Below are 13,538 nucleotides of genomic sequence, written 5' to 3'. Positions count from 1 at the left end.
TGGAGAAGGAGAGAGTCCCTCCCTCCCCACTGTGCGCGGCTGCCGCTGACCACAAATGACAAAAGAGGAGGAGGGGAGGGACTGACTGTAAATCATTGAGTTTTCACGATCTCAGTGAGCGCGTGAAAACTCAAATCCGATGGTATATTCTAACCCCCAGGCGTTCCCATGGTGACAGGGACGCTTGCATGGGGGTTAGACTATACAGGGCCACGCCGCTGACAGTAGAACATTTAAAAACTAATCAGTAACTTTAACTTTATTCATTGGTGATCTCTTTACTGTATACCTTACTAGGTCTTAGCTCCGGTAACAGCAGGCAGTGCGGGCGGGCGGCGCTCACTCACTGACGTCACGCGCCTGCTCCTCCCACTAGGTGGCGCAGGTGCGTGACGTCAGTAAGTGAGCGCCGCCCCCCGCACTGCCTGCTGTTATCGGAGCTAAGACCTAGTATGGTATACAGTAAAGAGATCACCAACGAATAAAGTTAAAATTACTGATTAGTTTTTAAATGTATTCCTGTGAGCGTCGGGGAGGGGGGGGGGGTGGGGGGATCTGTGGATGGCACCGTTTAGGGGAGGGGGGGTGTCTGTGGATGGCACCGTTTAGGAGGGGGGGGGGATCTGTGGATGGCACTGTTTGGGGGGGGGGGGGGGGTGTCTGTGGATGGCACTGTTTAGGGGGGGGGGGGGGATCTGTGGATGGCACTGTTTAGGGGAGGGGGATCTGTGGATGGCACTATTTAGGGGGGGGGGGTGTCTGTGGATGGCACCGTTTAGGGGAGGGGGGGTGTCTGTGGATGGCACCGTTTAGGAGGGGGGGGGGGTGTCTGTGGATGGCACTGTTTAGGGGAGGGTGGGGGATCTGTGGATGGCACTGTTTAGGGGAGGGGGGGATCTGTGGATGGCACCGTTTAGGGGGGGGGGGGTCTGTGGATGGCACCGTTTAGGGGGGGGGGTGTCTGTGGATGGCACCGTTTAGGGGGGGGGGGGATCTGTGGATGGCACCGTTTAGGGGGGGGGGGGATCTGTGGATGGCACCGTTTAGGGGGGGGGATCTGTGGATGGCACCGTTTGGGGGGGGGGATCTGTGGATGGCACCGTTTAGGGGAGGGGGGGATCTGTGGATGGCACCGTTTAGGGGAGGGGGGGATCTGTGGATGGCACCGTTTAGGGGAGGGGGGGATCTGGGGATGGCACCGTTTAGGGGAGGGGGGGATCTGGGGATGGCACCGTTTAGGGGAGGGGGGGATCTGGGGATGGCACCGTTTAGGGGAGGGGGGGGGGGATCTGTGGATGGCACCGTTTAGGGGAGGGGGGGGTGTCTGTGGATGGCACCGTTTAGGGGAGGGGGGGGGGATCTGTGGATGGCACCGTTTAGGGGAGGGGGGGGGGATCTGTGGATGGCACCGTTTAGGGGAGGGGGGGTGTCTGTGGATGGCACCGTTTAGGGGAGGGGGGGGGGATCTGTGGATGGCACCATTTAAGGGAGGGGGATCAGCTCCCTGCTGCTGTGTGCACAAAGCACAGGGCAGCAGGGAGAGTGTAAAGTCCTATTCACCCTAATAGAGCTCTATTAGGGTGAATATGACAAGGGTTCTACGTTCTAGCCCTTAAGGAGACTAATAGTTATTAAATAAAAAGTAAAAAAAAGTTTAAACTCGCCCCCCAAATATAGAAAACAATATATCGCGATATATATCGCATATCGCACATGCTTAAAATTATATCGCAATATAGATTTTAGGCCATATCGCCCACCCCTAATTCGAGTTATCTCATAAGTCGTCTATAAGCTGCGGTCTCCAGGAAAATAATTTTAAGATAATGTCCAGGTGGTACAGGACACCGGCCCTGTTACATGTTTTCCTTCCTGCATGCCCTACTACGTGCTGGAGATGTGGGCGGGAGGAGGGCAACATGTCCCACATCTGGTGGTCCTGCAATAAAATAACACCTTTCTGGGAATCTACACTGCTCAAAAAAATAAAGGGAACACAAAAATAACACATCCTAGATCTGAATTAATTAAATATTCTTCTGAAATACTTTGTTCTTTACATAGTTGAATGTGCTGACAACAAAATCACACACAAAAAAAAAAATGGAAATCAAATTTTTCAACCCATGGAGGTCTGGATTTGGAGTCACACTCAAAATTAAAGTGGAAAACACACTACAGGCTGATCCAACTTTGATGTAATGTCCTTAAAACAAGTAAACATGAGGCTCAGTAGTGTGTGTGGCCTCCACGTGCCTGTATGACCTCCCTACAACGCCTGTGCATGCTCCTGATGAGGTGGCGGACTGTCTCCTGAGGGATCTCCTCCCAGCCCTGGACTAAAGCATCTGCCAACTCCTGGACAGTCTGTGGTGCAACGTGACGTTGGTGGATAGAGCGAGACATGATGTCCCAGATGTGCTCAATTGCATTCAGGTCTGGGGAACGGGCGGGCCAGTCCATAGCATCAATGCCTTCGTCTTGCAGGAACTGCTGACACACTCCAGCCACATGAGGTCTAGCATTGTCTTAAATTAGGAGGAACCCAGGGCCAACCGCACCAGCATATGGTCTCACAAGGGGTCTGAGGATCTCATCTCGGTACCTAATGGCAGTCAGGCTACCTCTGGCGAGCACATGGAGGGCTGTGCGGCCCTCCAAAGAAATGCCACCCCACACCATTACTGACCCAATGCCAAACCGGTCATGCTGGAGGATGTTGCAGGCAGCAGAACGTTCTCCACGGCGTCTCCAGACTCTGTCACGTCTGTCACATGTGCTCAGTGTGAACCTGCTTTCATCTGTTGTGAAGAGCACAGGGCGCCAGTGGCGAATTTGCCAATCTTGGTGTTCTCTGGCAAATGCCAAACGTCCTGCACAGTGTTGGGCTGTAAGCACAACCCCCACCTGTGGACGTCGGGCCCTCATATCACCCTCATGGAGTCCTGTTTCTGACCGTTTGAGCAGACACATGCACATTTTTGGCCTGCTGGAGGTCATTTTGCAGGGCTCTGGCAGTGCTCCTCCTGTTCCTCCTTGCACAAAGGCGGAGGTAGCGGTCCTGCTGCTGGGTTGTTGCCTTCCTACGGCCTCCTCCACGTCTCCTGATGTACTGGCCTGTCTCCTGGTAGCGCCTCCATGCTCTGGACACTACGCTGACAGACACAGCAAACCTTTTTGCCACAGCTCGCATTGATGTGCCATCCTGGATAAGCTGCACTACCTGAGCCACTTGTGTGGGTTGTAGACTCCGTCTCATGCTACCACTAGAGTGAAAGCACCGCCAGCATTCAAAAGTGACCAAAACATCAGCCAGGAAGCATAGGAACTGAGAAGTGGTCTGTGGTCACCACCTGCAGAACCAGTCCTTTATTGGGGGTGTCTTGCTAATTGCCTATAATTTCCACCTGTTGTCTATCCTATTTGCACAACAGCATGTGAAATTGATTGTCACTCAGTGTTGCTTCCTAAGTGGACAGTCTGATTTCACAGAAGTGTGATTGACTTGGAGTTACATTGTGTTGTTTAAGTGTTCCCTTTATTTTTTTGAGCAGTGTATTATTGATTTATATAATATGGTCAGTGGCAGTAAATCCAGGTGGACGCCGGAGGGTGCTTTGCTCTTTATGTTCCCTAGTTCTACTTCCACTTTGAAAAAAGGCCTCTTGAGATTCTTCGTGCAAGCGGCTCGCCTGGTCATACTCAGATTTTGGAAATCCACCTCTGCCCCTCTTCTTAGGGACTGGCTCACCACCTTTGAGAAAATTTACAGAATGGAGGAGCTTTCGGCGGAGGACATGGGCAACTCCAGTAACTTCTTAAAAATCTGGACTCCCTGGATTTTGTTTAAGGGATCTACTGACTTTTTATTAATTGGCTGAGTAGGGATGATGCCAGCTCCTAAGCAGACCTCACCCCCTCATTTAGGGTTTTCAGGCCGCACTGGTGGTTCTTCTTAAATTATGGGGTAGTCTAATTAGGCCTGAGCTGATCGGGATCTATTACTACCTCGTTTAGTAACTTACTACTTTTAGTATCAGGAACCCCCCCCCCCCCTTTTCCCCTCCCTTCTTCTCCCTATGTGTTCTTGTCTTAGTCTTGCGTCCCTGTTTCGTGTTGTATACATCAGCGCTCCATTGCCTTTCTATTCTTGTAACCGAATTTTGGTATGTAATCTAAATGGAAGGTGTAATGACTTGCTTCATTTCCCTTTTTTATTTTCTCTTCTATATCTGGTTCTTTTATGACCATTTGATTGTATACACCTAAATGTACACAGCCTCGACTTGCAATCGGGCTGTTTTTGGTGTATTGTTAATTTTTTTGGCTCCTCCTAATAAAAGAATTTGAACAACACTTTTCATTATTTTATTTTTTTGGAGGGAGTGACAAAAAAATGTCGGCCATTTTTAATTTTTTTACAGTTACGCCATTCGCCATATGGGCAAAATATTGTTTTCGCATGCTAGTAATGTGTTTTTTTTTTTTTTTTTTTTATTTTTTTGGGGGGAAAGGGGGGTGATTTTAAACTTTTTGTATATTTTTATATATTCTTTTTTTTTTTCATATTTTTTAAAAACTTAATTTTCAACTTCTTTTTTTTTTTTCTTTTCTTTTTTTTTCTTTTTTTTTTTTATCTCCCTGGATGACTATCACAGGCACTCATTAGATTGCCCATTGTGTTCTGTGATGGCTAAATAGCCATCATAGAACACTTCATTTACAATATACGAATACAATGATGCCACCTGCAGGCCTGTATTTGTATATACTACTAATAACTACAGAAGCCTGCTTGAGGCATTGGGCTATTACTGTACCATATCTGGTTTCCCGATCTGAGCCGGGGAATTCTGTTACGTTCACGGGAGTTTGCGCCTCCCTCTTCCGGTTGACTGCAAGGCATGGGCAAGCTCACCATCCACAGCGCTGACCGGGATCATGTGATCCTCCTGCCTACTGTGCTGTCATCTGATCTGTAAAATGGCAGATGCCACTTTGAGCAGTTCTTCTGAAAAGAAGTGCAAATGTTTCAGAATGTGATATTGGTTTTGTAGCTACTGTATTTACTTTGTACTTGTTGTTTTTGCAGTGAATAATTTTCTTTTGTTTTAATTTGAAAAGTGGAAACGTTTTGCAACATCTGACCTGCTATGGCAAACCCTATCCAGTGGGCACTTGAGAGACTGCAGCATGTCCTACCCTTCAGCACGGTCAATGAACCCTCACAAGGCTCCTCATGGTTATGTCCATTCCTGACATTTGGTAGAAATCGCACTATGAGTAGATTGACTTCTAAACACCGCACTGTGGTCCCATGTTCACAGCGGTTTAAAGGGGAGTATGAGAACATATCCAAGGCCTACAGAAATAACAAAATACGGACAACAAAGTACACATTGCTCAATTTTATACCGAGGAACCTGTTTGAACAATTTCATAGGTAAGTTGTATTCCTTGCTCAGTAGATGTGCGCTTTTGCTCATATATATATATATATATCTCCTAAAATGCACTCTAACCTTTACAGGTGAACTTAATGTGACCTTCTGTAAACTTTTGAATGCACATTTCCAACTGCTCAATGTTTCAGTACTTTTTGCACAACTTGCTGTTCTCTAACAAAGAGCTAAATGGCAAAATTTACAACATGAATGACCCAATAAATTTCATGGTTCAATTAGAATTGGTATTTCAACAGTCCTCCTCATCATGCTGTTCACATTTTGACATCATGAGACCAAGACGACACTTAACAATTGATCAATAGTACCTTGCCATTGCGAGGCTTCAAGAAGGATGTTCTCAGATGTAAGTGGTCACTGAGCTTAGAGTGTTATCAGCAGGTTGCAACAGAGATTGGAAGCGTTACAGAAAGGCAATAGTAGTAGTAGTGGACGTCTTTTAGCCATATCCCACACTGATGACCGTTTCATTGTGAACAATTCCCTGCGGACCCGGATGATGAATGCCTCACAACTCCAGGCACATTTAATGGAGGTGAGAAGCACCCAAGTGTCATGTCAAACCATTAAAAACCGTTTACATCAGCGTGGTCTGCGACCTGCAAGGGTACCTGACCACACCACCTGGCACAGGTGTCATCGTCTTGCATGGGCCGGTGAGCATCTACGCTAGACGAGGGACCTGCGGGACTTGGTGCTGTTCACTAATGAAAGTAGATTCACGCTGAGCAGAAATGATGGCCGCCAACGATGTTGGAGACGTCAAGGAGAGCGCTATGCATCAGCCACTGATGAGCCTTTGGTGGAGGTGGTGTTAGTGTGGGCAGTGGGCAGGACAGAACTGTCGTACACTTTGTGAATGGTACAGTGACAAGCCCATAGTACTTGAATAACATCATTCATCCAGTCATTGTGCCTCTGCATGGACGACTAAAATGCGTAACACACACTGCCGGTATCAGTGTTTTGCAGATCTGCAATTTGCAGACCGCAAAACAGGCTATGGTCTTGTGCATGAGCCCTAAGCAGCATGCTCCTCTTAAGATTATCAATCGTCCTCATTGCATTTTGCTCCTCCTGGTCTCTAATATGAGCTTCCAGGTGGTGTAGTGACAAATGTGCTCACGTTTGTCACTAGTCTTCACCCTGGACCTCCTGTTCCAGTTGTGTATACATGTGGCAATGTGTGCACTGATGAAAACCTCTAATCCTGCAGGCCATTATCCCAGTTACAACAATGGAGAACAATTATGGGAAAGTAAAGTACTTTCAGGGACTTGTAATGCTGGATTTATAACTCCTCTAGTGCAGATACTTGGCACACAGCAGACACTTAGAACTAGGGGTGCACCGAAATGAAAATTCTGGTCCGAAACCGAAAATTCAGGATGCCCTTGACCGAAAACCGAAACCGAAACTGCCTTTTTGCCCAAATACTTTTAAAATACTTTTTTTTAAATGATTTTATTAATAATTCTTTTTCATGAATGAAATTCATCTGTGGGTGGCGCTGTTATGGAGAGGGGGATCTGTGGGTGGCGCTGTTATGGAGAGGGGGATCTGTGGGTGGCGCTGTTATGGAGAGGGGGATCTGTGCACTGTTATGGAAAGGGGATATGTGCACTGTTATGGGCATAACAGTGCACAGATCCCTTTCCCCATAACAGTGCACAGATCCCTTTCCCCATAGCAGTGCACAGATCCCCCCTCCCCATAGCAGTGCCATAGACCGATCCCCCTACCCATAACAGCCCCGGCCCTGCTGCTCACAGCATCACTCACTGCATCTTTATTTTACCTTACAATCGTCACGCTCCAGTAAGAACTCTGCAGGCAGAGCGGAGGGCGGCGTAACGTCACTTACTCACGTGACGCACCTGCTCCGCCCACTTTATGAATGAAGGAGGCGGAGCAGGCGCGTCACGTGAGTAAGTGACGTTACGCCGGCCACCTCTCTGCCTGCAGAGTTGTTAGTTACTGGAGCCTCACGATTGTAAGGTAAAATAAAGATGCAGTGACAAAGTAAACCGCCCGCCCGGCGCCTGCCCGCAGATGGTGGGTGACAAATCCCACACCCCATATTTTCGGCCGATATGTAACAATATCGGCCGAAGTGGATTAGGTGCATTTTCGGCCGATATTTTCGGCTGCCGGAATTTCGGTGCACCCCTACTTAGAACACAGAAGCTCTTCTCAGTGTTACAATTTTATTTTAAGTCTCACAAATTTCTCAAAAAATGTAAATGTTTTTCAAAAGTGGAGCCAAAGTAAAGTCAAGATATGGAAATATATTTCTGATAAAAATGTTGAACAGTGTGTGTGTGTGTGTGTGTGTGTGTGTGTGTGTGTGTGTGTATATATATAGAAAATACTGCGGTTGGAAGTAGGAAAAAAAATGACATTTAAAAAAAAAAAAAATACTCTCTTAAAATAAATCAATGCAAAGTACAATATGTGACAAAAAACAATGATAGAATTACTTGGATGTGCAAAACCGTTACCTAGTTATTCTGTGCCATATTTCCAATATGTGGCTTGGTCATTAAAGAGCACCTGTCAACAGATTTGTATGTTCATATGTGACCACATTGCTGAGCATTATAAAGTTTTAATATATGCAAATGAGCCTCGAGGAGCAATGGGGCGTTCCTGTTACACCTGGAGGCTCTGCAATCTCTACAACTTCCATGCCCTCTGCACTTTGACATGGCCAGGCATAATGACATTACACTGCCTGGCCTTGTCAAAGTGCAGAGGGCACAGCAGTTGCAGAGAGAGCAGAGCATCTAGGTGTAACCGCAACACCCCTTTGTTCCTAGAGACCAATTTGCATATATTAAAATGTCATTTTTCTCAGCAATGTTGACACATAGGAACATAGGACCAACACAGATGCCTTTAGCTGCCAAGGGGACATGTAACAGGTCAGCCAGTGTCATAGGTACAAATCTGCTGACAGATGCCTTTTTAAGGGGTTAAAGAGATATTGCATGTGCCTATGTAATAAAGGGGTAAATTTATTTATATTTTTTTCATTTTATGTATTTGAAAAATTACTTAGATTATGATCTTCTATCTGTTTTTGAGGATTCATCAGAAGAGAGGTTTTCCAAAATGTTAAGTCTTGTTTTTTGTGTTTATTCAGGGCAGCCAATTTGTACTTCCTCTTTCTGGTGGTCTTGAACTGGGTCCCTGTGGTGGAGGCTTTCCAGAAGGAGATCACCATGATCCCCCTGTTGGTTGTACTGACCATCATTGCTATTAAAGATGGTTTGGAAGACTACAGAAAACACAAACTGGACAAGGTCATTAACCATTTACTGGCACGTGTCCACTGTAGGTAAGTATGGCATATTAGACTACTGTCAAGCTCTAATGTGGGAGGGAAACCCCACACCGAACATAGGAGGGAAAGGGGAAAGGAAATGAGGCCTGAAAACTAGGAAAGGAAGATGGACACCTCCTAGTGAACACCCTAATCAAAGCCCTGACTGACTACCAGTATGAATAGACCCCAGAGGTAGGTGAATTCATACACAGGAATGAGACATCCTGTTCCTCCAAAAGGAAGGATGAACGGGAGTCTCCCTAAGGCCTAATACAAAACAACAAGGAAAAGCAACACACAGAAAAGTCTAAATACAAAATAAAAAGGTAACACTTAGGGTCCATTCACACGTCCGTTTTTTCTTTCCTGATCTGTTCCGTTTTATGCGGAACAGATCTGGACCAGTTCTGTACCCATTCATTTTCAATGGGTCCTGGAAAAAATCGGACAGCACAATGTGTGCTGTCTGTTTCCGTTGTTCTGTTCCGCATGTCCGAAAAAATATAAAACTTGTCCTATTCTTTTCCTCAAAAATCGGATCCTGGTACAATACAAAGTCAATGGATCCGCAAAAAACGGATGACATACGGAAACATTTTCAGAAACAACGGATCCGCAAAAAAACGGTCCGAAAATCGGGATATAGAAAAATACTGACGTGTGAATGTAGCCTAAAAGGGGTTGTCAGGGTTCAGAGCTGAACCCGGAAATACCCTTATTTTCACCCAGGCAGCACCCCTGATGTTGGCATCGGAGCATCTCGTGCTCCGATTCGCTTCCTTGCCCTGCACTAGATCGCGCAGGCACAGGCTCTTTTGTTTACAATAACGCACTGCGGGCGGAAGCTTCCGTCCAGAAGTGTGTTTGGTGACGTCACCGGCTTCCTGGCAGCCGTTTTACTGTCTAGGGCAGCGCTAAAGCCCCCCCATCAGTGCCGGTGACATCACCAGGCTTCCTGGCAGCCCCATGGAGAGCCCGGTACGTCACCGGAACGCTTGAAAATGCCTTTGCCCTGCGTGATTCAGTGCAGGGCAAAGGAGAGCATCACAGCATGGACTGCTCCGATGCTCAAGTCAGGGGGGCTGCCTGGGAGAAAATGGAGGGATGTTTGTGTTCAGGTCTGAACCCAGACAACCCCTTTAACTTTCAAGAAGTTATAGCAGCACCAGGAACTCAGCAGAGACCCAAACACCAGCTATACACAGGTCCAACTGAAGCTATAAACCGCACAGCACAGTGGGAGAAACAACTATAAATAGGGAAAGTTAAATGACCACAATAGCAACACCTGGAGGTTAAGGGTGTGGCCAGTACCAGAAACCACACAAACTCCTATTGATCCACAAGGTAAACATGTCAAATCAAACCACGTGTTGCCAGTCTCAAAGATCTCCTGCCACTCACTGTCGCGGAGACGTCCGTATGTCAAGGTACGTCCGTGACAACTACTCTTTGTCTGCTGCTGGTATACACCTAGTAAAATCGTATTACCAGGGAATGATTGTGTATCATAGTCCCAGGGCTGTTTACCCATCTTGGCCACCTCCATCCATTTGTCCCAACCATCCCCCCTTTTGAGTTTTATTCAAACCATCCCCACATTATTCAACATATTTTACAACACCCCACAGTATTCTGTACATAGTACCCCACAGTATAACACACGACAGTATAGAGCAGTGATGGCGAACCTATGGCACGGGTGCCAGAGGCGGCACTCAGAGCCCTCTCTTTGGGCACCCGCACCCTGGAGAAAGTCTATGGTGTACCAATATGCCTTTGACTTTTCCTGCCATTCATCAGTGCAGGACATGCTATGAACAGCAAAGGCAGCATATTGAATGTAGGCAGGCTAATATAGCTAAATGGATAAAGTACATGGAAGATATACTATATTGGTATTCAGGGTAAATTGCCGTGTTGGCACTTTGCGATAAATAAGTGGGTTTTGGGTTGCAGTTTGGGCACTCGGTCTCTAAGAGGTTCACCATCACTGGTATAGAGTATAACATCCCACAATATGCAGTATAATGCCCCACAGTGTATATAGTATAACACCGCACAGTATGCCGTTTATAGTAGAACACCCTCTGTCTCCTTCTCCTGATGTCATTTCCACATGAAATTACAGAATATTTCTCTTCTGGATGCTAAGAGAACGGACCTATGACAACATAATTATGTGACTAGTAAAATCCATATTTTACTGGTCACATGGTGATGATGTCATCACAGGTCCTTTCTGCTACAAGCATCCAGCTTTTCAAATGAGGCAGCAGTGGTCTAGGCAGTCTGCTTACTGAATATGTCCCTATTATAATCAGCATTGCTTATTACTGTATTTGTTGTACATTTTCAGTGCATAAAATGCTATATAGTAATACCCGACTTGTTTTAAAACACTAGATGAGGATATTCACAACCCAGTTTTAGAAAGGCTGTAAAGCAGATACAATACAGGGGAGCTCTGCAATAAAATAAATGTTAACATCTCCCCAGAGTAAAAACTACAGTATGTACAAATGGAACATAGATTGTGATACAAGATCAATCTCGCAGATGTGATTTGTGACTTGCTTCTTTTTTTTTTAAAAGACAAAACTGTAATTATTAGTATTTTGCCCATTGCTCTAAGTGATTACCCGCAAATTTGTGTGCAGATTAATTCCTTGTATAACGTTATAGAGATTGGATTGTGATCTTTCTGATACAAAGTTCTTAACCGCCTCTGGACCGCCTAACGCAGAATTGCGTTCCGGAGGCGGTCGATTCATTCCTCCTTGATGCGCCGGCGCGTCATCTCGCGAGACGCGAGATTTCCTGTGAGCGCGCGTTCACAACCTCCTGTCAATGATCACCCCCCTGTAAGGCTCCATTCAGACGTCCGTATGTGTTTTATGGATCCGCGGATCCGCAAAACACATACGACGTCTGAATGGAGCCTTACAGGGGGGTGATCACCCCCCTGTCATTGATCACCCCCCTGTAAGGCTCCATTCAGACGCCCGTATGTGTTTTACGGATCCGCAAAACACTGACATCGGCAATGTGCTTTTCGCATTTTGCGGATCCGCACATTGCCAGAACTATATAGAAAATGCCTTTTCTTGTCCGCAATTGCGGACAAGAATAGGACATGTTCTATAGGCTCTACAAAAAACGCACACTTGCGTTCAGTCCGCCCCACCGCAGTGGCAGAATTTTTTTCTGATCACTTAAAAAACACCGTAAAATCGCTGCGGCGCTATAAAAAGATCACTTTTGAGGGGCATGGCGAGTTCATAGAAGATTTTTTATTTTATTTTTGTCACAAGTTAGCGGAAATTGATTTTTTTTTCTTACAAAGTCTCAGATTCCACTAACTTGTGACAAAAAATAAAATCTCACATGAACTCACCATACCCCTCACGGAATCCAAATGCGTAAAATGTTTTAGACATTTACATTCCAGGCTTCTTCTCACGCTTTAGGGCCCCTAAAATGCCAGGGCAGTATAAATACCCCACATGTGACCCCATTTTGGAAAGAAGACACCCCAAGGTATTTCGTGAGGGGCATGGCGAGTTCATGTAAAATTATATTTTTTGTCACAGGTTAGTGGAATATGAGACTTTGTAAGAGAAAAAATAAATAAATCAGTTTCCGCTAACTTGTGCCAAAAAAAAAATATTCTAGGAACTCGCCATGCCATTTACGGAATACCTTAGGGTGTCTTCTTTCCAAAATGGGGTCACTTGTGGGGTATTTTAAGGGCCCTAAGGTGTGAGAAGTCTGGAATCCAAATGCCTAAAAATGCCCTCCTAAAAAGTACTCATTGGAATTTGGGCCCCTTTGCGCACCTAGGCTGCAAAAAAGTGTCACACGTGGTATCGCCGTACTCAGGAGAAGTTGGGCAATGTGTTTTGGGGTGTCTTTTTACATATACCCATGCTGGGTGAAAGAAATATCTCTCTAAAATGACAACTTTGTATAAAAAAGGGAAATGTTGACTTTTAGAGAGATTTCTCTCACCCAGCATGGGTATATGTAAAAATACAACCCAAAACACATTGCCCTACTTCTTCTGAGTACGGCGATACGACATGTGTGACACTTTTTTGCAGCCTAGGTGCCCAAAGGGGCCCAAATTCTAAAGAGCACCTTTAGGATTTCACAGGGCATTTTTTAGGCATTTGGATTCCAGACTTCTCACACTTTAGGTCCCCTAAAATGCTAGGGCAGTATAAATACCCCACAAGTGACCCCATTTTGGAAAGAAGACACCCCAAGGTATTTCGTGATGGGCATAGTGAGTTCATGAAAGTTTTTATTTTTTGTCACAAGTTAGTGGAATATGAGACTTTGTAAGAAAAAACTTGTGACAAAAAATAAAAACTTCTATGAACTCACTATGCCCATCATAGAATACCTTAGGGTGTCTACTTTCCGAAATGGGGTCATTTGTGGGGTGTTTTTACTGTCTGGGCATTGTAGAACCTCATGAAACATGACAGGTGCTCAGAAAGTCAGAGCTGCTTCAAAATGCGGAAATTCACATTTTTGTACCATAATTTGTAAACGCTATAACTTTTGCGAAAACCAATAAATATACACTTATTGCATTTTTTTTTATCAAAGACATGTAGAACAATAAATTTAGAGAAAAATTTATATAGAAATGTAGTTGCAAAATTTAATTTTTTAGCAAAAAATTCGGTCAATTTCGATTAATAACAAAAAAAAGTAAAAATGTCAGCAGCAATGAA

The 13,538-nt window shown here is 45.3% G+C and overlaps 1 protein-coding gene across 1 annotated transcript in view; it reads left to right on the top strand.

Moving 5' to 3' along the window:
* The window catches only part of ATP10D (ATPase phospholipid transporting 10D (putative)), a 168,032-nt gene that overhangs the window by 52,988 nt on the left and 101,506 nt on the right, over nucleotides 1-13,538 (top strand). The window contains exons 2-3 of the mRNA XM_040418908.1: nucleotides 5,120-5,443; nucleotides 8,611-8,805. Coding sequence (XP_040274842.1) covers nucleotides 5,154-5,443; nucleotides 8,611-8,805 — 485 coding nt within the window. The 5' untranslated portion in view covers nucleotides 5,120-5,153. The remainder of the gene's footprint in view (nucleotides 1-5,119; nucleotides 5,444-8,610; nucleotides 8,806-13,538) is intronic.

Source organism: Bufo bufo, chromosome 2, assembly GCF_905171765.1.
Source record: "Bufo bufo chromosome 2, aBufBuf1.1, whole genome shotgun sequence".
In the NCBI taxonomy this organism is placed as follows: Eukaryota; Metazoa; Chordata; class Amphibia; order Anura; family Bufonidae; genus Bufo; species Bufo bufo.
This window is presented reverse-complemented; position numbering and strand designations above follow the sequence as displayed.